Source organism: Sciurus carolinensis, chromosome 17 (assembly GCF_902686445.1).
Source record: "Sciurus carolinensis chromosome 17, mSciCar1.2, whole genome shotgun sequence".
NCBI classification, from domain to species: Eukaryota; Metazoa; Chordata; class Mammalia; order Rodentia; family Sciuridae; genus Sciurus; species Sciurus carolinensis.
In genome coordinates, this window is record NC_062229.1 from 45,780,456 (window position 1) to 45,808,265 (window position 27,810).

Consider the following 27,810-nt stretch of genomic DNA (forward strand, 5'->3'; position numbering starts at 1 on the left):
TTTAAACTGAAAAATACCAAAAATTAAAACCTGAATTTTAAAGGTTTCAAAGTCTGAAGCACAGACTTTATCAAAGGTTGTTTCTCATACAGAACAATTTTTGTTTTTAAACAACTCATAGAGCACTAAAAAATGTTAAAAGAATGAAAGCTTGTATGTCTCATGAAGGGATGTGTTCTCTGAGAAAAGGTTTCCCAACTCTGGTTTACAGAAGAAATACTTCAGTACAGGGAGATGGTAGCGGATGGGGCTAAGTTATCAATATAAGTATCCAAATAACTTCTGCATTTGTGTTTTCGTCTGAAATGTCCCCAATTCCATACTCAATCATTTCCTTGCTCTCTGTCTTTACTTGATTAGCTGATACCTCAAACCTAAAATGTTCAAAGTTCACACTTGTGTTTTATTCTTCCAAAATTTATCTGTAAATAGTGTTCTTCTAATGGTCACTGTGATTGTGAGGAATCCAGGATATTGCCCTTGTCCTAATTGAAACCTTTCCATCTCTGCCACATATTCATGCTGGTTAGTGATATAGGCAGCTTTGTATTTAAGAAAACTGGGGATGGCCTATGATGAGACTGGGTCAGAGAAGAGCAGAGTGAAGCAGCAAGCATGATGGGTGGTGCCATCTTGTTTTTCCTTTGTATATGTTGGCTCAGTAACAGGCAAAAGTGACTAAGGGGCCTCATGTTTGAGCTTCTAGACTAATACCCAAAGTTAAATTACTCAGACTACAAGTTTTTCTCTGCTGTGTACGAAACCAAGATGAAAAGTCTCCAAGTAGGTAAAACTTCCCTTTTTAATACTTCAGTCATGAGAATGATTTCCTCTTACTCTTTTTTGATAATTCCTTAATGGATTTGAAATTCTATTGCAGTCTCCATGCCTAACAAAACAACGACAGACAGAAACACTTTTCTATTACCATACCTCTGGCAATTATCATGAGATGAGGTCTTGATAGATACTGCTCAAAGCCCAGGTTTCTTCCGAAAACAACCTCGTAACAATCAGGACTGAGTATTTTCTAATATTTCATTCAACTGAAGAGAGAAGGATTAAAAGTGTTCAGTGATTCAATGAAGTCTTAGGTGCTTCTTCCCAGACATCACAAAGAGTTCTAGATATGTAATTATATCTCATTACAAAGTGCTTCAGTGAATTGAGAGTTGGTGTGAACCCAGATACTCAGAAGATATCACCTGAAACATAACCTTCATATCTATCTGATACCACTTTTACTTACTTAGAAAGGAGAATTGAGGAAGATTTAAACGCATAAACCTTCTTTCTAGGGGTCACCAAAACCCCCAACAGGAGCAGTTGCTCCAAAGGAAACAAACCCAACTGGCAGCTAAATTTTTCTTTCTCCATAATACTAGAGGGCATCAGGAGTTCCATTTGTGAACTATTGCTTCAAAAGCCATCCATCACTGCAACAGTTTTCCCATAGATTAAGGACCAGATTTGCATTCTAAATGATTTCTTCCAACAGCTGCTGTAAGAAAACTTGGCTGTAAGTTAGGAGTTTGCATTTGATCATCTGCCAGTGAAGATCATAAAATTCAGCTTGGCAATGAAATTTAGGAAAAGAGAGGTCTCCTCAGCCCAGCTGTGCTTATCGGAGCTAGCAGCATGTGTAAAAGTAGTGTTCCCGCTCCCTATTTATCTGGGCAGCACGGGAGTGATTTGCTGCTGATGGAAGTTGACTTTACATTCAGGTTTTTTTTTTTTTTTTTTTTTTTTTTTTTTTTTATGAGAAGAGCTGAACCACCTTTTGTTGGGTATTTGAGTCAGGTGAGGGGGGCATATTAAAACCTGTTATAGTAGCCATCTTAGAGTGTTGAGGGAGAATAATCTTTTTGAATCTTTGGATGATCCTTGGATAAATCGCCATGACCAATGCTTCAGTTTTTTACTGCTTAGTCCATAGTGCAAATTCAGATGAGAATGGAGTTATTTTGAGCTTACTGTTTGCTCCATCTTCATGAAATAAACAGAGTCTTGTATTAGGATGCAGCACTTAATGTGTGATTTTGAACAAGTTTCTTTTTTCAAACTTCTACCAGTCTGGTTCTTGTACAATGAAGAAGATAATACTGTAAGATGGTTCTGAGTATTAAAGAGGGCAAAGCAGCAGATTCACAGGAGGCATTCAATGTTAATTTTCTTTCCTCATTATGTTTGATATTGGCATGAAAATAGGAAGTGTTTTCATATTCAGTATCTTTCCAAAATTGCAGAGAACCACAATTCTTTTTTCCTCAATAGTATAATTGAGGATTAATCAAGTTCTGTCAATGTAGCCCATCCTTTTGGCCAATTTGCCCTTCCAGGAGAATTTTAAACATACACATTGAGTTATTTTTTTAAAACATAAATGATATGAGTTAATTCCGGAAGCAATTTATAGCTTTACTTGGTAACTGACAGAATGATTCTGGGTTTTCTCTTTCTTCTTTTCTAATCCTATACCAAAAGATCTCATGTAATAAATGCAGGCTTGACCTAACATTTTTTTGAAAATGGTATTCAGTGAATTGCTATTCAGCTACCAGACAGTTGGCATTTTGAGTCATACAGTAGATAACAGATGCACAGCTATAGGTATAAATAAATTTATTTGCCATTAACTGATTCACCCAAGGTTTACCTCTCCAGGATTCATGTATGATGGGAGTTCAAATGAGTAGTGCACCCAAAGTTCCTCAAAGGGAACTGGCCTTTATTTTCAAAAAAGATGGTTAGCATGGGCCAAAAAAACATTTCCGAACTGTTAGGCAGCTGCTTGGTACTTGTGATTTTCTAAGTGGGGAAAAGTTTCTTGTGTCAGCAGTTCATTCGACAGGTCAATGATGAAGTGACTTCCTCCACCCATGTTAAACAGTGAAGTGCTTATTTCCTAGTCCACTAGAAAGATTTAGAGCTGTAGCCAGCAGTGCAAGGGCCACCTGCTCTTTCACTTACTGGTGTTTTAGAAGTACATCAGTAATTTCAGGGACCTGTGATGGCTTGTGGCCTTGTTTGTCACTGTAACTTTATGCATAACTTGTCAATTTATGGCAGCGATTATATCCATCTTCACAGAATACAAACCCAGGGTTTGAATCTTTAACCCTCAGATTTCTGGACCTGGCTGAGACAGTTGCATGAACTCTTTCCAAAATCAGAGCCAAGTGGTAACTTTGACTGCTGGATAATGAATTTTGTAGGCTGTTTGCCTTTGTAAAATCCTTTGACTTGCTACCTTAAGTATGTTTTTTAAATGTAGCAGTGCCTAGAATCTTCTCTGACCATCAGCAAGTGCTGAATGAACTCAATATTCGCTGAAATGAATTGACAAGGGACAAATAAAAATGTGAGAAAGATAACTGTGGAAGCTGCTGGATATGTTTTCATTTTTAGTATTTATTCAGCCTACTATATTTTAGATAACTGACACATAAACTTTTATACATATACTGTTTGCATTTGTTTGGGATATTGGATTTAGATGATTCCATTTTAAGTATTTTTCGTCAGGCTTTAAGAATTCATACAGGAGGTACAGCAAGAAGGAAACCAAAATATTTCATTTTTGAGAATATCTCAAGATCTCATTATCAGAAACCCTCAGTTTTTCAGGTAAATGTGAGTTTGAATAGACCAAAATTTTGCAACCTGAGTCATTTTTTATTCTGCATTCTCCTTGTGCACATTCATCTTTTCAGGTACCTCTGCCCCAACTACTGATACCTTATGATGGACATAGCAAATATCTAGGTTTCTTTGTTGCATAAACAATAACAATACAGAAGTCTGAAGGTAGGATGGCTCCAGGGTTAATTCACCAGCTCACAATCTCACCAAGACCCCAAGTGCTTCCCATCTTTGTATTCTGTCATCCCCACTTCAAAACCTTCTTTCATGAATGAAATATGAAATAAGGTTAAGCAATTTGATGCATAACAGGAAGAAAAAACATATTTAGAAAAGAAGGTGTATCTTCTCACATGGCATTCTCTCTTTTGTTTAAAAGACTTTAAAAATATTTTGATTGACACCTAACAGTTATACATATTTATGGAATACAATATAGTGTTTCAGCTCCTGTATACTTTGTATAATGATCAATTCAGGTTAATTAGCATATCTTTCACCTTAAACATTTTCTTTGTGATAAAACTATTCAAAAATTCTCTGAGCTCTTTTAAAATAAGTTATATATTATTTTTTACTATGTTTGCCTACTGTGCACTGGAACACCAGAACTTATTCTTGAGGATTTTTTTTTTTGTAAGTGTGTATGGTATGTTTGTGTTGTTTTTTGGATGTCTAGTGATTCCAGTACCATTTTTTGAAATTAATATTTTCTCATTACCTTTCTTTATCAAAGATTAGTTGATTATATTAATGTTGGTCTATTTCCCTATTTTCTCACCAATAAAAAAGTGTCTTGATTACTCTACTTTATAGTAAGTCTTTTAAATTGGGTGCTATCAGTTCAATTTGTTTTGTCCCTTTAATATTATATTGACTAGCCTCTCCATATATGAACCTTTACAATTAATTTGTTAATATCTGAAAAATAACTTGTAGTTATTTTAATTCTGGTAGTATTGAATATATAAGTTATGGGAACCTGACATCTTGACAATATTGAATGTTCCTATCCATGAACATGGACCATTTTCACTTATTTAGTTATGGTTTGCTTGCTTTTTTAGTTTTTTTAGTTTTTTAGTTTTCCTTATATATATCTTATATTGTTCAATCGTTACCTCAGTACTTCATATTGGGGAATGCTAATACAGACAGTGTTATGTTTTTAATTGCAAACTCTATTTGTTTATTGCTAGTATATAGGAAAGCATTTGACTTTTTGATATTTACCTTGCTATCATCACTTATTATTAGTTCAAGGAGAGTTTTCCCCAAATTCATCTGGATTTTTTATATAAGAATCCTGTCATCTGTGAACAAAACCTGTTTTATTTTCTCTTTCTCAATCTATGTAACTCCTGTTTTCATAGTTTATTGCATTAACTTTTGTAAGCCAAAAATGGTCACATCATAATTTAATAGGATGCATACATTATGTGTACACAAATGCTTTTTGGTTTTTCTATTAGCAATTCAGTATGAGAGAAATACACACCAACTGAAAGCAACTTGAAAGCATACTCACTCTGACTCAGCTGTAGATTCAACCCAGGGCCTTATACCTGCTAGGCAACTGCTGAGATACGTCCCCAAATCTTACCCTTTAAAAAAAAGTATTATCTAGAAATTCTCTAAAAGTATCACAACTTCCACCAAGATTGTTCTATGTGACATAATAATAGCAAAATTATCAGCAATAATAGCTGAAATTATCATGTATTGTGAGCATAATTCTGTTAAATTCATGTTTCCTTTAATCCTTATGACGCCTAGCTCCCTAAGGTTAGGAATTGGATCTCTTTTGTTTTTATCTTTTTAACCCCTAGTATCTAACAGTGTTGAGAAAATGCATGGGATTCTAGCAATATTTGATGCAAGAATGAATATGCATTGTTTCTTCTTTGCCAATGGGAAACTTGGTATTTAGAAATATCTGTATTTCCCCACATCACAAAGTGGAGCTAGGATTGGAGCCCAGGTCTTCTAACCACAAATTCCATGTATTTTATTAAATAAAGCAATAACTCTATAACCACCACAAAAGGAAAGATATATCTTTTGGCAATTGGAACTGCGGTTTAGTTTCCTGTTTTTGAAATGCCTAGAAAAAATGTGACATGAATCTGAATTGCAGAGAAAATGAAGAAGTGGGAGTTAATACTGTGTTGACAGTCAAACCAACATATAATTTAAAAAAATAAAATCAACCAGAAGTTTTGCTTATTTTCTGACAAAAATATAGATCTTGTATATATTTTTAAAATAATAAATCTATGCCATGTCTTTATAAGAAATGTTAATAAGAATTAAAATATTCAAGAAGGGGAAAAAAGCATTTCTCTAACACAATATATCTTAGACCCTATTCTTTAGAATGTCCTATGATAGAGACATATGATATTTTAATGGAAAAAGACCTCAAGAAGATCCCTTTCTCCATATTTTCCTCTGAAGTCCTAAGCATCTCCAGAAATGCCCTCTGTAACCATCTGAAGAGGGACCACCCAGTAATCCTTGAACAGAAGGATCAAGAAGTTGAGAATCAATTTCCTTTCTCCTTCTAGCCCTAGCTTATAGCAGAGCACCTTTCTTTATTCTGTATTAGAGGTACGAATCATTTCTTTGCAAGACCTTTTAAGAACTAAGCTATGCCCATAATATTAGTTTGGAAAGATCTAATGCCTTGACAGGAAGGAAGTCTTGTGTTAAGCACATACCAAAAGTTTAACTGCCTCCAGAGGCAATTGATTTAATTGCAGTTAATTTAATTGCATTCATAAAGTTGTCCTTCAGTCACTTTGGATGGGAAACAGGAAACCTTTCCTTCCTTATCTCTTCTTGACTTCCCATTTTGCTCTTCTTTTGGGCTATTAAATCCCCCAAGAGTGGTTCTCTCTGAGCTTCTTCCAGAACTGACTCTGAATTGCTGCCTCTCTTTTAGGTGGAACTGGAGCAGGACTTTAGATCGTGTATCTGTTGGACTCTGGAGAGAGGACAGCATTCTTAAGTTCTTAGAATGAATGAAATACCCACAAAGCAAACTTTTCTTGTTCATGCTGAGGGTCTCTTTCAGCATAACTCTTACAAATATATAATAATTTCTTAAACCTCTCTTTCAAGAATACCAATATTTCTCCTTCCATTAATGTTGCAGCTGATTAAGAGAAGTAGTTGAGGTTATCCAAAGCCCGTGTGTCTGGAAAATCAGTAGAGAAAAAGCTATTCCTTCCACAAGTGTTCAAACGGGATAAAAAGTAGGTCAATCAAAGACCTAGGACTTTTCACTCACATTTGGTTTTTGCTCAAGCAGTTGAGATTTTGCTTCTCTAATTTAATTTTCACAAATACCATTTCCTATTATTATTTTGCAAATGAAGAAACTGAGGTTTGGTGAATAAGTAAACTTGCTCAAGTCTGTGGGTGGACAGCCAAAACCAAGCCTCAGGATCATTAAATCCAAACCTAGTTTCACTTCATTTTACTTAAAATAAGACTTAATAAACTATGCTCACCTCAGCTTGTAGACCTGGGATAATTATCCTCTAGATTGTGTAAAGATTTATATAAAGATTTATACCTTCTTTGTATTTACACACCTATTTCAAGGCAATGTCTCATCTTTTTCGCTTGAAAATAGAAAAAAAATATGAATGTTTACCAAAGAGACTTAAGATCCATAGATAAAATTCATGTAAGATTGGAAAAAATAACCACAAGATCAACTCTATGTCTCCTGGAAAAAAATTATAAATGTAAGTATAAAACATATCTAATATATATGTTTAAGGGAGTAGAGGGAAAAGGGGTATGTGGGTAGGAAGGATAGAAGAGTGAAACAGACGTTATTACCTCATGTACATATATGACTGCATAACCAATGTGATCCTCCAACATGTATAATAATAAAAATGAGAAATTATACTCCATGTATATATGATTTATCAAAATGCATCAATAAATTCTACTGTAATATACAATTAGAACAAATAAAAAATTTAAAAACATACTGTATATACACACATATATATGTAAGTATAAAACATAGTGTACTCATAAATATATATTTTTTAAAAAGGTATGAGTGAACTTTTTTTTCCTAAACGTAAAATGAGGAAGGACAGACAGGAAAAGTAAAGAAGTCTCAGCTGTAGATTTGAAGGGTTCCTGAAATAAAAGTAGTACTTATTTTATGACATGCATTATATTAAGACCTTGAGGCATTTCCATCAATCATTCGCTGGTTTCCTTAGCAGGATCATTTGATTTATTTTGTCAAAGTCAAATAGGACACCAGAAACTGAAATCCTATTGTGCTGTGGCAAGAAACCTTAACTGGCTTCCATACAATGCTGAAAAAACCCGGCAGTCACATTATGCCTCTGGTTTCAGGTAGAGCATTTGGAAAACTAGTTATGCAAGAAATGTAGTTATCAAGAATTTACAAGGTATTATATAGAAAAGCAATTTGGGTCTGTCCAGATCTGTGGACTAACACCTCTTCTAAGTATTATTTCACTACAGGCTATTGAAAAACATATGCAGAAAAACCCGAAGAAAGATACGTTGCATTCTTGCTTTTCTTGAAACCATGAAACTTGTAGATTTTCAAAGTACTTTGATGGTCCATTTAGACAATGAATAGCTACACTTAAGTTTCACAGACATGATTGTGCCCATCTGCTCATGCCCTCTCTTTCTTCTTTGCCTTGATTGGGAACTCTGTTTATGTATTTTTAGAGCATAATGGTGGGTAGATGCCATTGTTAGTATCAGGTAATTCATTCTACTGTACAAATCAATCATAAAATGTATTATGGCTATAGCAAGCTAGATATTTAAATTTTGCTCAGATAATATAGAAATTGAGTATTCTTGATTTATTTGTATATCACTTCTACATGGTGATTTAGGGATGCATGCCACTCTACTTTGTGGGGTTGGTTGGTTGATTTTAGAGATGATATGTAGCTAGTATTCCTGGACTTGTCTGGAGCTCCTGGGCTCATGTGTTCCTTGCATCTCGGCCTCACAAGTGCCACCACACCCCACTTACCTTGTCCTTTTAACATTTTTAATGTGGAGCATCCAAGGTTACTATGCCAAGAAAACTGTGCTTAGAGATTTTTAGTGAATCAGGACTGGGCATGATGCAGAGTATTTCCACTGACAATCACAAAGCCATGTAACTGTAAGAGAAGCATGTGGTGTGGCTGAGTGCCAAAGAAGAAGAGGAAGTGAATTTTTTCCATATATTATTGACATTATACTCTAGAAACTAGTTAGACTGTTATGAAAAAATTTCTATTTAGTCTCTAGGGTAAAAGGTGACCTTTGGAGATATAGTCTATGAACATATATCCACAGTTACTGCATTTAAAACATCTGTCACCTTTTTTGGGTCTTACTTTTCATTTGCTGAATATCTGCATTGAAGACAAATATTTGAAAATGTCTTCATGATGCAGTAAACCCTGGAGACAAAGAGACCTACTTTCAACTCTTCTCTATGTGTTCTTCTCCTGTGTACCTCAAGCTAGTTACTTGAACACTGCAAACCTTAGTTTCCATGTCTTTGAAATGGGCATAATAAAATCTAATTTGGGGGGAAACTTCAAATTACATAAAGCCCTTTCAAAAGTATATAGAATATATATTAGTTGCTAAATCTCTAGGAGATATTAGTATCATTATTAAAGTAGTTTACGTTCTTCAGTATCCAAGTGAAAAGTCTATGAAAAGGATTTATATTAGCTGCTATAACAAATAGACCACAAACTGGGGAGAGGCTTAAAGAACTAGCATTAGAGGTTCATGTGTTCTCTTTTCCACACTTTCTGCACTGAGCATTCTAATTTTCAGGCAGTTCTACTCCTTGTGTTTTTGGGGGTTTAGCAAGTCATGGTCATTACAGACACTGAAGACCAGAAGGGAGCCAGTCTTAAAATATTAATCTGTAGAGGAAAGCCTGAAGTTAATTATAGTTCTATGTTACTCTTAGTTTTTATATAACCAATTATTTTTGAAGTAACTAATAATTTGTTCTTCCAATAACCTGATGGTAACTTTTCATAACATTCCTATTTTGGAAAGAGGAAATTGCAGACTGGAAGTAAAATTATTTATGTTAGATATATAAATAAAATTAGAGGTCTGGTTGAAAGCTATGCCTTCTTATTGATGGCTCATTGACAACTGTACCTGGGTATATTTCCTTTCTTTAACATAGGATCATAAGGATGTGAACCAAGAAATGTTACTCACCTGGAAAAATTTCAAAGCTATATTAATAAGTAAAAGCAGTAAATTCTGTGATCTAATTTTTTGTATAATTGTCATTCAACAAATAGATATCAAATGCCTCTAATTCACCTCCTCATGGAAAAATAAAATCCCTGAAAGTGTGAAAAAAAAATAATGCTGGATGATTAGTTCATAGGTAATTTTCTATTCTTAACCTTTTAAGGTTTTCTAGACCATGAATTTTATTTTAAAAGTTAAAGTATTTAATATAACTCATTAATGTCTTGACAAAGGTTAACTCCTCTTTACTTTTACAAACGATAGAATCAAACGAGTCTGTTTCTAAGGACTCACTTATAATATGGAAGTACATGTTAGTAGAACTAAATTAAAGTAATGGTGCTTAATTCAGAAAGGGAGTGGAGGAGAAATGAAAGCTAGAAATCACTCCAGCTAGCAACTCCATGACCAAGCATTGAGATCCTCCATTTATTCCAGGCCTTACCTAAATTCATTGTTGCAATGAATGGTTCAGCATTAAGAAATGGTCCTTTCCTATATCACAGTCACAAACAATGTACAGTATTGCAAAATCTAATGGACACTTCTGGCTCTCCTCTTAACTGAGTCACAGAAGCAGTCTGTAGCAATAAGCATTTCCTTCCAGAAACACTTCTCTCTCTTGGCTTTCATGATACCAGGTTCTTTATGTTGCTGTGATATCTCCATGTCTACATCTTCTTTGTCTCCTTTGCTTGCTGTGCTTCTGCCTCAACCATCTATATATCAAAATGCCCTAGGGGAGAAATGTCTGTGTGAACACCTAAGTATTTAGACGAACAGATATAAAAACAAAAATAAATCTATTCTTCAACCAAAAGGAGTTCCACGGATAGTTCAAGTTTCATGAAGTAGGAGGGCAAAGAGCCAGAGGCACCTGTGGAGCCTTTCTGCTTAAAAATTTGTGCAACAGTCCTGCAAAGGTGAATTTGCTACTTCAAAGAAAGAGGGATCTGCAAGTCTTTACTGAAAACCAAATTTTGGAAGAATTTTTACAAACTTTGCACTTGATTTTTTCTCTTAGCTTTCATGCAGCTTGAATCACTGAATCATTCTTGAAGTTCTTTTGTTGTTTTAACACATTAAATTAGCTCATTACAGCTGAATATGTAGTGGAAAATAGCATCTGTTTACACTGTAATAATATAAAAATTACTTACCAGTAACAGAATAAAGAGCAATTTGCAAAAAGCTAATCATATTTGTGCACTTGTCTGCAAAAAGTAAATTGTTAATATATGCCCAAGGGGGAAAATCACTTGCTGGTTTAAGCAGTAGAAGCTGTGATATTAATGAGCATCACTTAGAAAACTCTGGTATTTAAGATTGAAATGTCCCAACTTGTCATGAAAATACATTTATTGATCTTGTTAATGATAAACTCAAAAATTTAGAGATTCAGGTAATAACACAGAAAATTAGATGTCCTATACATTTCTTGATACTTGGGAACTCAAAATTTGAATACTTATTTAGAGAAACTTTTATTTTACTTTTTCAGTGCTGATCAAAAGATCTTGATGTATTGGAAAAACACAGTAAACACAGTCCCTGTTTTGCTGTCACAAAGCATCGAGTACAACTTTAATAGATTAATTTAGAAAATTAATCTATTAAAAATGTAGACCATAAAAATGCAGCTTTTGGCTTGCTTCCTTGCATGCAAGAGGCTAAGGTGCTTAAATTTTATAATCGGTGAGACTGATGGAGCTCAGAAGACTACCTCAAATATGGAGCCTTGACTCAATGATTCTTTCAACTGAAGGAAAGGGACTCAGAATCTAGGCCTTAATGACCTTGTCCTTCCCTAATCCTTTCTCCCAAAGGCATGACATAGAAACTAGAATTCCTCTTCCTGATGGAAAGTCATGGAAACTAGAAAACATTTCCACAAAGCAGCCTAAAACAGAAATATTACTCAAACGTTCCCCAACTTTTCTTTGTAGCAGCTGACAAATTTTCTGGCCTACCTTGGGTGATAATAGACCCTAAGACCTTCATTCCAGAAGGGGTCCTGGCCCATACCTGGGAGGGCAAGGAAACATGGACAGACAGGTCTTGCTGGATCCCCCATTCTGTATCTGATCATTAGGTCATGTCCTTTTGTCTAATCATGTTTCTAAGTGACTGTCTGTTTCTTCTTTGAGTCTAAAATGACAGTTCCCCCTGGCTCTTTGGGTTTTCATTTGGAAGATTCCTGTATCATGTGAAGCTTTGACTAATTCAATCTTTCATGTGTTTCTCTTGTTAACCTGTCTTTTGTTATAGGAGTGCCCACTGTGACCCTTATGATGGGCAAGGAAAGGTATCACCTTTTCATCCCTTTAAGACTTTTATATATTTATAAAATTTTTTAGATATATGATTTACTGAATAGGCCATTTCTCCTTTGGCCATAACAGACAGAAGAAGACAGCATCTTCAAAAATAAGATCAAGTGGTGTTATATGTTTTTCCTTCTTTATTTATCAGGGTAAGAAAAAGAACTTTGCATGCAGTTAATCTGCAAATTTCCTTTTTCAAGATACCAGGATGAAACGTATTCACCTAGCATAGTCTTCCTTCAGACATGTTAATAATATTCATTATGACATTCCTCTTTTACATTCAACCAGCCTTTGATTAGTACTCCCATTCTGCCTTCCTGCTTTTGCCCTGCCCTTTCATAAGGTTCCTGTGAAAGGCTAATTCCATCCACTACAATTTTAACTCGAAACAACCTTACTGCCAGGTTTTGAGGAGACCTTACTATAGCTCTCTGCAGCTGGGTTTTACTATTCTCCCCTATGGTATTCTGTGATGGTGCTTGTAACATTATGAATTTAGCCTCTAGAGACCAGTGATGAGATGAAATATTCTATATGGCAGAGAGAAATGTGTTCTTTCTTCCTGGTTAACTTACTCTGGTGTGAGGATGAGAAAAGATTCTCTCTGTGGTTGAAATGTGGAGCTCGTAAGCACTTTAAGAAACACCATTTTGTTTTCTGATGCTAAGTGATGAAGTATACTGTGGCTTGATAAAGAATGTGTAAATATGTTATTCTGTCCACTGTCAGTCGGATTCTTAGTTCATTCACTCAAATGTTGTAGCTGACCGAGGATTGCATTTCCCTATTTAAATGGAAAAATATCTTTAATTTGTCTTACAAATGGCATTTCTCAGTGACTTCAGTTACCATCTGTTGCTGATTAATTCCCCAATTTAGCTGCAGTCTCGACTTCATCTATAATCACCAGACCACGTGCTACAATTATGTCTGGCCCACAGTAACTGTTCAGTGAATCCTTTGTGAATAAATGAACAGAGAGAAAATGTGAAGATGGGTGGGCTCTACCTACAGGTGTTCAGGTTCAGAGGTTATTTATGGTCTCATTCTCCATCGCTTCCTAGTACACCTAAAATACAGACAACTGTTATGCTGTTTAATGCTGACAGGACATCTGGATCAAATATAAATCATTATTTTGTGGACCCAATGGATTTCCTTAATAATTGCACATTTTAGAGGAGCTCTTTGGGATAAAATCGTTAAAGTAACAATTCTTGGATTTTTTAATTACCGATTAGGAATCTTATAAAGCTATAGATGGAAGTTCTATAGTGGTTTATGAAGAAGTAGGAAATTTTGTCTTTTCTCTCAGTGCTTTTCTTCAGCCAATACAGGGTATATATTACATGGATTTGTAAGGAAGAAAATGAGTTAATGATGATATAATTCCTCCATATTTGTAGAGCATAATATATTTCATTTTAAAGTTTACAAGTGGTAGTAACACCAGTAGTATTTCCCAAGTACTGGGAATTTCTATATGTATTTAAAAGATTTGATCTTTTACATAAGCCTTAAAACAGAGTCATCATTGAAATCATCCATTGTATATCCTGGATTTATAAAAGGAAAACTGTTAGTTATTCATTAAAAATTTTAAAAAGTGAAACGGTTTCCTTAATATTCCTTTCCTATATCCCATGTGAAGAGAGTTCCCATAAATAGCACAATTTGTGGTTGATGATAAGCTTCCTCCCAGAGAAAAAAATAATAGTTTGTGTTTGTGCCAGATGCTTTTCCTGCATTAAGTGCCATAAAAATCCCCTGAAGTGTGTTCAACAGATAGGGCGAAGTGCCAAAGAATGGCAGAGAATTAAGTTGAACCCTGTTCACACACAAAATCTGTTGAGACACCATATGCATATTTCCATTTAAAAATCAAAATGTGAAATTAATTCAACGTGCATTTAATAGGCATCTATTCAGAGCTGCATAGTAGATCCTAGGGACAGAATGATGAGTATTATCAGGTCTTGCATTCTCTGTGGTGGGATTTGCTCTCTGTTTGGAGGCACAGACACTTAACCCTTCTGTGGCAATGCCATAATACAGGCACACCCAATACCAGAACCGGGTGACATTAAAACATTACCAGGTGACAAAGGCACTCCAGGCAGAGGGAACTAGTCATTAAAGGACTTGAAAAAGATTTCTTCTTGTGGCATTGTTCTTACCAGAATGAGAGGGAGGGCTGTGGCTCATTTATCTACACTGCTAGCAGTTGTTTTTGCTAGAGAGCAGACATTGTGACTGGGAGTAGGGGCACAGTGACCAGTTGAGGATCAGAGGAATATGCTTGTCATTCCAGGACGTAAGTTTTTCTCTCCTGCTGACACCAACACCCATGACAACTTGACCCTCAGACCTAATTAGATTCAACATTTCTAATTCCTCCCAACACTCTATAAATGGTATGTGACAAGCACAGACTGAGAGAAGTGTTAAGCTGTGGGCATTATGAAGGGATTTTGTGCACTGGGTGAGTACTTCCAGTGGTTTTCCTGACTTTGCTCAGTTCTGTACAAACCTGAAATGTTTGCAATTATATCACTAGAGTTAAAACTCATTTGAGGTGTCTGGTTTACATCCAAAAAAAAAAAAAAAAAAAAAAAAAGACTGCACAAATTCAGCCAGAGTCCACATTCTTTTTAGCTGGATTAAACCTTATGTGACAGTTTCCAAATCCCACTGTTGTCCCATGTCCCCCAGACAGGGCTCCATCATTAGCATTCAAGGAGGCAGCTATTTAGGTTCCACATATACAAAAGCAGTGGTAGCTTCCATGACAAGAACCAGGCAAAAACTCTCAAATTAGTTTCTCTCACTCCAGTAAGCTCCCACCATTTTATTATTCACATTAGATACTTGAAGACATGAAATGCTTCGTGTTTGGGAATCATGAAGTTTGTAGACAACTTGAGAAGCTTTGAAAAGATAAGTGAACCCATCTAGATGATTTCTCCTAACTATGTTAGTACTTAGTGAAAAAGTATTTTCTTTGCTTATAAAAATTAGAGTTACCTAATGTATCTGAGAAAATGTGACATGCCTCCCTTTTCTCTATGTTTAGATGTTTTTCTCCCACTGGTATAGGAAAATCACTCTACTTTGGGGCATTATCTTTTTTTTTTTTTCTCCTGTTCGCATGGCTGTTACTGTTCATTACTGTATTGAAGAGCACAGAAGACAAAAAAAAAAAAAAAAAAAAAAAAAAAAAATTCAAAGTAAAGCATCAATCACTTGAGCTCACAAAGAATAGTCTTAATTGAATCATGTTTTCTTACATTGGGATACAATGCAAGTCAATTTTCATTTTATTCTTAGTGTAGTCTGCTACTTACAATTTATACAATCACAAGATAAAAAAATATTAAATGTTCTACACGGAACATATTATTAAGTAATAAAAATATCTATGCCATTTAGAACAATGAATTATTCTACCTTTAAATTTCTTCCTTAAATATTTTGGTAATTATAGTAGCAGAAAAAGTGCTCTTAGCTAGTTAATCGGAGAGATCTTTGTGTGCTGTCCAAAGCCTTCCCTAAAGAAGAGGTACGTAAAGAATGCACCCAGAACACCAAATCAGTTTAATGCAAATAAAACAGTGAATTTACATACTTCTAAATAATGAAGTTTTGAATATTGTGACACAGGGCTTAGTTTTTTCTTATTATTATTGGACTTATTACAGAGCTGGGGTTCCTCCAACCCCTGAAGATTGAACTGTTACAAAGCACTCAATTTAGAGGTAAAAGTAATAGTGTCAGAGTTCATGCTGCAACAATAATTACCTTGGAGAGAAAAGGTAAAAGCAGGGAAGAGAAAATCACAAGGACTTGGCAATCACTTCTGTGTGGCTCTAGAATTTTAAGGAGGTTTCCAAGGTTAATTTGCTGTTTTGAGTTCACCCCTCTTGGATAGAAGTTCCCCAATTACATATAACTTTGGGTGATTTTTGACTGTTCTTTTGGACTTGTTCTTAAGGAAATAAACTTGATAATTTCTATTGGGTGACACACATTGCACACATTTAGACATGTAAATATTTAAAGTTGCCTCTTACTTAGACAAATATGTGTATATGTGCTTCAAAATGGAAAAAAAAAAAACCCTCTCAACTGTTAGTCATTTGTGGATTTATTTTATCTACTTAAAGAGTTGTGTTTAAGCAAAGTGCCATTTTGAAATATGGAGGTTAAAATTTGAAGACTGAAAAGTCTGACTGACTGACAAGACATGGCAATGACATCTACAATGGCATCATTCTATTGTATATAAATGCATGTGCCTGTCTCTAGCATCAGTATTTGCCTCTGGGATGACTGGCTAGATGGCATGGTGCCATGTGCTATTTCAAGATTAGTATAGTGATTTTTATTACATGGCACCCTGAGATCCCACTTATTCCTCAAGGGTCAGTGGTTAGAGCCTACTTCTTACTGTCTGGATCACTTCTAAGTGAGATGCAGTATAATATTGGCATGCTTGCTTATTTAACCAAGAAAACATTCCGGTGAAAAACGACCATTTTCAGTGTCTGGATGGTCCCCACGTTTCTGTGAATGACTTGATTCAGAGACTGACTACTAAAGAATCAGAAACAATCTCAGGAGAAACATATTTATTATGCTAGCAGAAGGTACGGTCTCTCTGTACATTTATGCCCAAAGATGAGGCAGAAGGGGCCCAAATTGATGTCTCTGACCAACTGCTACTTTTAAAAAAATCTCTCCACAGAGTTCCTACTTAGGTTTCAGCTTTGGAGTCAGAGAAAGATTAGCTATCACTGAATGATCTAACCAGGTAGCCTAAGGGAGAGCTGTCTGGGTTTTCTGCCTTCACACAGAAGCACACCTTTATACAACATACCTGAATCAAGGCGAACCTGTGAACTCTGGGTTCAATATACATATATTAGAAGCATTTGGAGTAGGATAACTCAAGAACAGTCCACACATTCTAAAATTATAAAATAAAAAATGCAGACATTTTTAAATATCGAGAAGAGTTCTCTGCCTACATCAGGTTTCAAATTTGGATGTCACCTCTATCCACAACACAAGCCCCCGCCCAATCAAAATCACATTGGTCTCCTTCTGCTGCTGTCACCCCACTATCCTCCATCTCCCCGGCATTCTGTGTGCCCTGGTCTTTTGTTTTGTTTTGTTTGCGGTGCTGGGGATCGAACCCAGGGCCTTGTGCTTGGAAGGCAAGAACTTTACCGACTGAGCTATCTCCCCAGCCCAGTGCCCTGGTCTTTTGATAGCACTTTGAACCTTTCTATCATTTGACTTTTTTTCCCCCCAAAATTTGAAGGAGCCAGTCACTTAAAAAAAAAAAAAAAAATCAGGTATTGTGTGATTAAACTGGTCAGCAGGGTACTTTGAGTCTATCATTTGATGAACAAATGAATGTGAGTGTGCAGTTCGTTTTGTTTGAGATTTCAAAATATTGGGTGTCTCCATTGTGAGCACACCAACTATGGGTCATGTTGTCACTGGCTTCTCCCCAGGACTCCCTTGCTGCAGAGCCCTGGTCTGTTTGTACCTGTGCAGGATGGGATTTTTGCTTCTTTGTGGAATTTGCTTCTTTTTGGTCATTCTGGGTCTTCTTTTGCAGTAAGTTTAGTTTCAACAATAATGACATTCACCTGACCTCTGAAATGTCAAAATGGTCTTGTCTAATTGGAAATAAAACTGAGAGTGTAGATTTGTTAGGAACCTTTAAAGTTTATATTCTGGATGTGTAAGTTGAGACAGCACTGGTATTGGACACCCAATCTTTTCATATACATTATAGAAACATTGACTTCTGTCACCAGATCAGCAGGTACCAGCAGAGAGAAGAGAGGAACTCTGGTTTTAAGGGAAGTGCTATAGCCAGTTGCCTAGGAAAGATGACCAACTATCTTGACCATAGGATCTAGCTCCCAAAAGATTTGGTTTATTAAGAAGGAAAACTGAGCAGGAAAAAAGACATGAAACCCTGTCCATCAAAGTGACTTTCCCCATATAGAATCAAACCAATCTAAACTTATCACTGGTTTCTCAATTAACTACAGCATGTCTTAACTTCTATTTTGGCTCACACTATGTCTTTTTGGTGTTCTGTGTTGTTGGAAAACTTGTAACTGATGCATGAGTGTGCTCTCTGTTCAAATTGTTTCTAATATATAATTTCCTTGTCCAGTGTTCTTTCAATAAGGGTACCTAGTCCTGTGAGATATCCTGTTGGAATGATGCAAATGAAGGTGCAGACTATTTATTTATTTACCAAAAGATATTATACTGCAGCACCCTGACCACTGCAGTTACTAGAATAAAGAAAAGAATATGATTATCATTTTGTTTTGTTTTGTTTGGCAAAATGAAACATTTAGTTTAAATAAGCAATGGGAAGTAATGGCTGATCTAACAGAAATAGTCCTCCACTGAGATTTCTTTTCTGGGAAATGAGTTTTTGTGAAGGTTTTGGCCTGAAAAACCTTCTGATCTAAGTATCTCCCTGCCCACCCTCACAAACCTCCTCTTCTCCACCTCTCCCCAGCACACAAAGGCTTTTTTTCTTTTGAATAAGCATTAATATCTATCTATTTCTTTAAAGATGATTTTCCATCCCAGTTAGTATGTCTCTCTAGTAAACCCACCCCCAAATAAAATAGTGTGATGAAATATGAACTTGGGAAATATATATCACTGTTTAAAAAAAAAAATCTTTGTGGGCAAAAGAATTGCATCAGTCCCTTTAGGTAGTCAAAACACCTTGTAGCCTTCAGACACTGGACTGAGGGATGAAAGATCCCCATGTTGAGTGACCCTACCTTGAATTTCTCAGGTATCCTTAGTAGAGAAAGAAGGAATTAGAAATTTGCCCAGCTTCCATGTGACTCCATCTGTACTTAGGCAATGCATTCACTTTTGAATTCTCAAGCTTCATCCTCTGTCTCCAGGGTGCCCACTTCCCTTGTTATGTTTGAATATTTTCTTGTAGACACCTGTTGGGGACTGTATTAATAAGACACACTGTAGAAACAGAAAACAGATATCCTGAGCCAAAAGAGTCACTCTTTTCTAGGGCCCTTGTTCATCTTTGGGAGCCCAGAAATCTTCAGTGGCAGAACAAAAGCAACACAGGTGTAAATTCTTAATTTTTTTTTCCCACTCCGCAAAGACAATGTCATGGATGTGTTAGTGTTTAGCTGCATTTCTCTTCAGAGAAGCCACGAAATGTTCTTGCTTCTATGCTAAGGCTTTAGAACTCGATTCCCATTGCTTTCTAGCATCATTCTAAATAGAATCCCACTGCTTGGCCACAGCCATAATGGTACCTGTTATTGAAAGGGAGTCTGTATTTGCAGTAATACAGAGAATGCCAGTTTAGAAATGAGCCTGATTGCATGGTTCATTTTGTTCTCCTTTGTAGAGCCAGGCTGCGGCCCACTACAAAGGCACGAAACATGCCAAGAAGCTCAAAGCACTGGAAGCCATGAAAAATAAGCAGAAATCTGTAACTGCCAAGGACAGCGCAAAGACTACCTTCACCACCATCACTACCAATACCATCAATACCAGCTCTGACAAAACAGGTTAAGCGATGATCTTTGTTGTTGTTGTCGTCGTTGTTGTTTTGGGGGTTCCCTCCCTTGTCTAACCCCGTGTCTGTTTAATGACGTGCCTGCCACATTAATTCACGCTTGAACCATCCTTCTGTACAGTGGTAATTGTTTCCTCTCATTTTTTCCAATATCCTTAGTTATAGTCCACATTGTGCATGGTGAAATAGTCCTGTGGCTTTTAGAGGAACACCGTAGTCCTAAAGGCCCTGGAAACCATGTCCACAATATCCCTTTTTTGAAGTGAACCTTTTCAGTGTATCCTTAGCATCTTGCACACAACACCTTAGCTTATTTCTGCATGGCAGATTTGATTTAACCGTGAGTACACAGCAAACTATGCCAAATGAATCGAGAAGGCCCGATTAAGAGCATTATTACTGACAGGCTTCATTCTCATAAATTCCAAACATTGCATTGTTTTAACTAGTGGCTGTGTGATTCTGGGCTCGTTATGGCTGGGTAACTTTACCTCTGCATATACAGGTAAGTGTTATTGATACCAATTACTCTTTTTAACAGAGTCTTCATGGTGAAATAATGGCCCCTGAATGGACCCTTGGGATAGTTCCTGTAAAAGACCAGCTTATTCACACATAGCAGGGGAAGCCAGTGGGCTCTCCCTAAGCTGGCATTTTACAAAACATAAGGCCACTGGTCTTCCAGTTTTATATAAAAGGAAGTCCTATGTGATGCCTGGATCTATCTTTAGTAAATCACTGTCTAGAACACAAGGACTCGTATAGGTTGGTTTCTTTCCAGTCTATACAGAGCACAGTGGTGAGGAACAGGAATATGTCCTTACTGATGAGACTGTCTTAACTAGAAGAGAATCTTTTGCCACAACTGATGAAAATATAGCATGCTGGGCAGTAAACAAATAGAACAAATTAAAACCACTTCTTTACACTTGGAGAGTCCACTGGGCACATATAAGCCCCTCCAGGATCTGAGGTGACGTTTGCTGCCTTCGTGACTCTGAAAGAGATCTTGCCACTCTCCCTCAGTGCCCGTGGCACACTGCCATGTGTTTTTCCTGAGTAATACTGGCAGAAGATGCATGATGCCCCTTTCCCGAGATCCCTGAGCACTCCCTGAGCCCATGACACTCCTGTCATCTCTATGCTCTGACACCTGGTCTGATATGTTGAACGGCCTTCCGTAAAACGTCTCCTGAAATGAACAAGCTGCTTTGACCCCTTTGGTTCTCTGACCTCTCCAATTTCTGCCACCACGCTCTAAAAGGGAGAGGGGACAGTCCTTGTCAGATTCATTTCTGGCATACAGAGCAAGAACCGGTTTATGCCATTTTATTAATTTAGATGTAAAAAGTTACAGGAAAAGCACATGTCTAAGGCTCATTGCATTATTTTGGTGGCTCTAGGGAAATGAATGGTAACGAAGTAGGTGAGTTTAATTTCTGTTTCCAAATATTGGGGCACAGATGGGGACCCCCAAAAGCTACTCTTGCCATAGAGAACTTCAGATGCATTTCTAATGTGAACACCTTAGTGGGAAGGGAGAATAAAGAGATGAGCCTGCTATCCAGGGTCAGAGTATTATTTTTGCTTGTTCCCTAATTTATGTTTCCCTAGACCTATTTGTTCATTTTTACCAGTAATGGCTATTTGAGCCAGTTTGACTCCTTTTTAAAATGTAGAGATTCTTATTATATTAAAAATGCACATCATTAAAAAACATACGTTCGCATGGTGGGTCGAACTGCTGGCTTGGATCAGGAAACCCCCTAAACCCCCCACATGTATGCTGTCTCTGTTATTGAAGGGAGTTATGACATGTACTTTCAACCCGTAACGTAAAGACTAGAATGTGGAGGGTGGTAGTCACAAAGGCTCTGTCCTTCTAGAACTGGAATAGTAACAAGCTGTGGAAGAGGATCTATATAAAATAAACATGTCAGAACTTATCTAGCAGTGGAAAGGATATTCAAATGGTGAGACACTCTTTCCAGTCCGGAGGCAGAGAAAATTCCAGAAGGGCAGGACGGCTATCAGAAGTCTGTAGAGGTGTATTACAAACACCTGAAGGTCAAAGGAAGAAAGTATTGGGCATTAGAACTAATCCACAAGTACAGATACCTAGGGGGAAAAATCATACGCAGTGAGACAATAAAGATTCCAGCGTATTCACAGATGTTTGAAATCTAATTGTAACTTTAAAATTGAATTTCCATGAAACTCTCCAGGAGAACTGTCTACAGAGTCCAAGAAAACTCCATCCATTTCATAGGCCCTTATCCATTTCGACTCCTTTATAAACCAGAGGTACCTGGGCTGACAAATATGAATTTTCTTAAAATAATAACTTCTCCTTTTTATCACTACTTGTTCCCTACAATGATTAAGACTACAACCCTGGAAACCAAATGAGTCTCTGAACTAATTTTCTAGGACAGTTAAATACTTGGCAGAAGGAGAGGAAGATAAGGCTCAAGAATCAAAGATGGTGTATTTGTTAGTAATACGAAAGTGGAACTCTTCTGCTTAATGTATAAGGATGTTTTGTCATCTAGAAACTTATCCATATATATGAAAGACAGACACATGTTAAATCACATTTTATTGATTTCACCAAATGATCTCAATAAAATAATCCAATTATATGAAAAAAACCCTTCCAATTACATGAGGAAAAACAAACAAAAAATACTAAGTTTGCAAAGCATTGGTATGTGAGAATCCTTAGTTGGAATAAAGTAAAAAGGACAAGAAGTGGTCTGGATTTTAATTAGAATATTGACTTGAGAATTTTTCTCTAAACTTCAAAATTAGGATATTCACAAAATACAAGTTTTGATTATTAACTTACTTGATAAAAGAGAGAATTTTGACAGATATTTCCTCTTAAATTCCTAAATTATGTATTGCTTGTTGATGTATGGGAGTCTTAATTGCTGCCTGGGGGGTCATAAATTTTTCTAAATGACCTGTGGGTTAGTTTCTGTTAGTTAATGATCTTGTTTTCATTTTTTTCCACTACTTATTTCAGTCTGCATGCTAGAATTGTGAACACATAGTAGTATTCAGTGATCAACCACCAATTGCTCATAGAAAGCCTAGTTTATTCATGTCTAGGCAGGAAGAAACTCCCTACAATTAATGCATAATTTTAATTCTTGTGATCCAATGAGAGGTGTTAGACTTGAATTAACACACACACACACACACACACACACACACACACAATATTTAGGCAAATGTAATATTTTAAAAAAATTGAATACTCAATAGTTTACATATAAAAGTGAATAGTATTCCTTATGGAATATTATATAGAATGAGCATTTTTTCCCAAAAGTACAGTCTGATTCAGCATTTTTAGTGTGTTTTTTTAATATATATACAAAGAAAGTAATGGCAGAAATCAAGAAATTATAGTCAAAGTAACTTAGCAAATGTAACTAAATTGTGTTCTCTTTTATGAAATGCCAAATTCAGAATTGCCTGATAAAGTTCTGTGTGATGCTGTCACTTGATTTTTCTTTACTTTTGAATTTGAGGATTCTCTTTCATTCCCATGGTTTACATCAGATTGGACTGGGTTATTTGGTAGTAATAAACAGTCTCTAAATCCATATAGTTTTACAACAACTAATTATTTATTACTCACATTAGATATGAGCTGTGTTTCCTCTTTCCATGTGAATTTAACACCATGGCCAGGTTGTTGAAGCAGCCACTATCTGGACATGGCCAATTCTATGGTGTAGAGAAAAAAAAAAAAAAAGCAAGCTCTTAGAGCTAATTTTTTTAGTGAAACCAACATATAACATTCCTCTTACTTTTCAGTGGAAAGTCACATGGCCAAGCCTGATCACAGCAGAGCAGAAAAATTCCCTTGACGGGGAAGCAGAGCAATAGTATAACTTTGCACTGTGGCTTCAACCACCATTTGTGTTTATTATGTCTCAACATTCTCCATGCCTATCCTTCTCCCAAGTCCAGATCTGCTTTTCCATCTATGGCCTGTTGGTCACACACTTAGTTTGCCAATATCAGTATTTAAGAGGTTAAAGGAAAAAATGGTCCTCATCTTGACCAGGATCCCCATCTTACTTCCTACTCTATTTTTACTCTTTTCTAGTGCTGCAGTTCACAGATTTGAAAGCTTCATATTGTTTTTTCCTCTTCTCTCTCTGTCTCCACATCGATACATTTATTGGAACTTACTTCCCTCCCATTCCTAAAAAATGGCGTCCATGTTTGACATATTGTTACCCATATCCTGGCCTTCTGTACCTTGCCCATCAGTTTCCCTAGTCTCCACACAGGTCCAGCTGCTTCTACTCTTGTGCCTTGACAACCACACCATTAAATCTATTTTCCATTTTTACTATGTAATGCATAGAATTAGAAACCTTCAATCTGCCTTTGTGCTGGGTCTCATGGCCGTCCTTGGTGTGATCAGAGTCTGCTCTTCCAAAGTTCTCTTCTGCTCACCTGCAATATTCTCCATCATGGATACATCGTGTTACCCCCATCACTTTTTCTCATGTTCTTTTCTAAATCCCTCTCTTTATAGTCAATCACTTTTCTGTTCTTCCTCTTGCCCACGAAGTCCCATAAGAATACATTCCTTCAGAACTATATAATATTCTTGTTGAAATATAATTTTCATCTGCTTTACCTTCTCCTACATGACATGCCTCTTGGGAGTACATATTCGAGTAATCATTTTATTGTTTTCTTTACAAAGTATTTTTATATTAAATGTGATAAGTACGTGGATTTAAAACTTGAAGCAGTCAGTTCTGTGCTTTTATTCTTGAACTGAAGCATAGCAAAGCTTTAGACTTCCTTTTTTTCTGGTATAGGTGCTTCTCTGAAAGAACAATGGTTCTTATTAATCTAAGGGATTGTGTGATATTGGTCATCAAATTTCAGTGTTGCGAGTTTTCATAAATGTCATCAGGTATATATGATGGCTAAAGAAGATTTTTGTTTTGTTTTTTGAGATTCTCTAGTTGTACAGGTAAAGAACACCTGACATTTCTAATGGCCCTTTAGTAACTATCAATCAGGAGTTAATTAGCCTATTGAGTATATGGATTTACCTTAGTCATCTAATTGGTAAAGTCTTAGAATATTTCTCCCTGGTTTTATTATATAATCCTCTTTATCAAGTTGTCTCAGTGAATTGCAAATATATTCATCAGATAATGTTACTAAATTACAATTTAAATTTGCACTTTTCACTCTCATGACTCAGTCATCTTGTATTCATTTTCATGCCTCCTTTTTTTCTTTTTTTAAATTTAAAATTGTAATCCAGGGATGTTGCACTCATCAAACTCAAAAGTGCCAAAAGTAAAGTACTTTTAAATCTTTGGTTGAGAAGGTCCATGAATGCAAAGGAACATTTATTTACTCTGCATTATAATTTTGCTCTAAGTGTTGACTGGAATTATAAAATATGTTCCAGGGACTCAGTGATAAAGAGACTTTTCTCATGGTAAAATAATACCCAGTGACTGTAAATAATTGCATTGGGGAACAAAGCATCCTGGGAAAGTCAGTCCATCATATGGCCACAAGTCTGGGTTTTGTCCCTTCCTGAGCATTATTACCCTTTTGAATCAACTGTTTATCCCAAGTCCAGTACTAGACAAAGTTAAGTACACCTTTTTTTTTTCTTATGGATTTAGATAGAAGCCAAATGATGACAATGCTAAATTTGTGATAAAGGTGAAAAAAGAATAGTTTATAAGGAAAATCCAACCTCAGTGTCACTTAGGAAACAAACAGTTTTCAGTAGAGGACAAGTGTGAATTAGCTTTCATTTCTGTTGTCATAAGGATGGTGAGAAGTTTGTCTTGTTTAACTTATGCTTCCAAGGTCAGAAAATACTGAAAATAATAAATACAACCTGGGCTTGACTTCAGAAAGCTGTGTGTCTCTTATATTTATTTATATGTATTGTATACTTGTATATATGATATTTCCCCTGGAGCTCTTTGAGGTGAAGACCCCAGCTCTGGGAGTCCTAATAGACTAGATTCTGACACCTGTCCCAAGACCAGTTGAAGAGGTAAGTGTGGTGAAGGCAGGAAAGGAACTTTAATCATTAAATCATTATTGTGACAAGGGGAATAGCATACTCAGCCCTGTCTTCTGGGTACTAACATGACCGTCAGGTTTAAGTAAAGAAAAAATTGGGGCACAGAGTGGGAGGTATGCATAATTAAGTAGTTTGGGGCAAACTGTGGTCTGGAGGATTGTTATCTGAAGACAGTGCTGCAAGTGACTCCAGAGAAGTCTTACTGCTTAAGGGAGTGATCTGGTTCCCCTGAGATGATTCCCCCTAGGGAAACAGCCTCAGTTTCTGTCATTTGGTAATTGCTCCCACTTACAGGGGGCAATCTCATCATAAGGTGATCTGCTTGCAAGGCTAGGCAGAACTTTTATCCTGCCCTATTTACCCATTGGCCATCATCAGGTCCAAATGCAGAGTCTGTGCCACTTAACAAAAGCAACCACTAAGTCCCTGTTAAAATATGGTGCATTGTATCTAGTATATACAAATACTATGCACAGAGAGTTATTTATACACAAGATTCTGTCTTTAATGCTTGACCCTGAACTGTTGCTCTGTACTGGGTCTTCATAATCAATGTTGGTTTCTTTGAGAAGAGAAATTATTTTGTGGATTATGAATCTAGAGCTCTGTTGAAATTTAAGAGGCAATATAAAGTGATTTGAAAAGGGACCCATTTCCACTAACTCCTATAAATCTGGTGCAGTGTTGTACAAATGTCTCTCTTAGCATGTGGAAATTATGCTGGCTCCTGGAGGCTTTCTTTTCTGACCTGTTCTCCCAAACAAAGGCTCCCTGGGACAATAACTCCCGTGATGAAGGATCCCATTGCCTGCATGTAAGCATAGGAGCTGAAGCACCATTGTGAAACCATTTAAGCCTGAAGTGCATTTTCTTTTCTTAGCACTGGCTCAAGATTGGTCAAAGAAAGAGATTTTATCAAGTGTTTCCTTCTGAGAAGATGTGTGATAAGTGCCAGCAGAATGTGTTAGAAACAGATCTCTAGAGAGATTGAAAAAATGAAAGGAAACTCAGAAGAAGGATTTAAAAAAGACAGCAAACATTTATTTAAATATTGTGGTTCTAAGATCTTTGTATGTGAATAGGTGATGACAAATTGTACATTAAGGGTGACATGAAAATAACAGAAAATATTCTATTATCTTCTTTTTCATGCATGAAGAAATCAAGATGAATGGTGTTTTGCTGGTTCTGTTTGGCTGATAAAAGTTTTGACCTAAATAAATTACATAAAACTGCTTCCTGAATCACAGGAAAATTTCATGATGAATTCTTCATCTTGACAAGAACATGTTGTCTTCCTCAACATAATGAATGAGTGAAGCTGTAAGAATCTGAACCTCCTAAAAGATCTGTCATCCGACTTTGTTTAGGTGCTGGTGTAAGGTATACATGATAAAGGGGAATTAAGAAATTGACAAGTGAGTGCATAATTTTGTGTTTGAGTTTAAAAACAACTGGGTTCCTTTCCCGTGTATGTTTGCATGTGTATGCTGTGGGAGAGGAAATACTTGTGCCTTCTGAGGGCTTGTTAGTCGAGACTTTGAAATTAGCTGACAGAAGGCAGATTAACAGGAGAAAAGTCATGCAAGTGTGTTATGTGCCCAAGGGTATCACAAGACAGAAAAATATATACACCAGCACCCAGTAAGATGTAGAAGCTTTAACACCACCTTCATAGGGGTTAGGGGAGACAGGATGTAAGGGAGACCTAGAGAAGGATAAATTATTTTGGGGGAAAGATGACTATTCCCTCAGAAGAATAGGCGATAGCCTGTGACAGAATTTCTCTGAGTGTGGCACTGACTTTTTCTCCTCTCCTAGGATAGAAGTCAGTCTTCCCT

General features: G+C 36.4%; 1 protein-coding gene across 2 annotated transcripts in view; it reads left to right on the plus strand.

Annotated features, from left to right (window-relative positions):
* Znf385d (zinc finger protein 385D) overlaps nucleotides 1-27,810 on the plus strand; it is an 880,046-nt gene that overhangs the window by 774,267 nt on the left and 77,969 nt on the right. For both annotated transcript variants that reach the window (XM_047530556.1, XM_047530557.1), the window contains one exon: nucleotides 19,702-19,864. In XM_047530556.1, coding sequence (XP_047386512.1) covers nucleotides 19,702-19,864 — 163 coding nt within the window. The remainder of the gene's footprint in view (nucleotides 1-19,701; nucleotides 19,865-27,810) is intronic.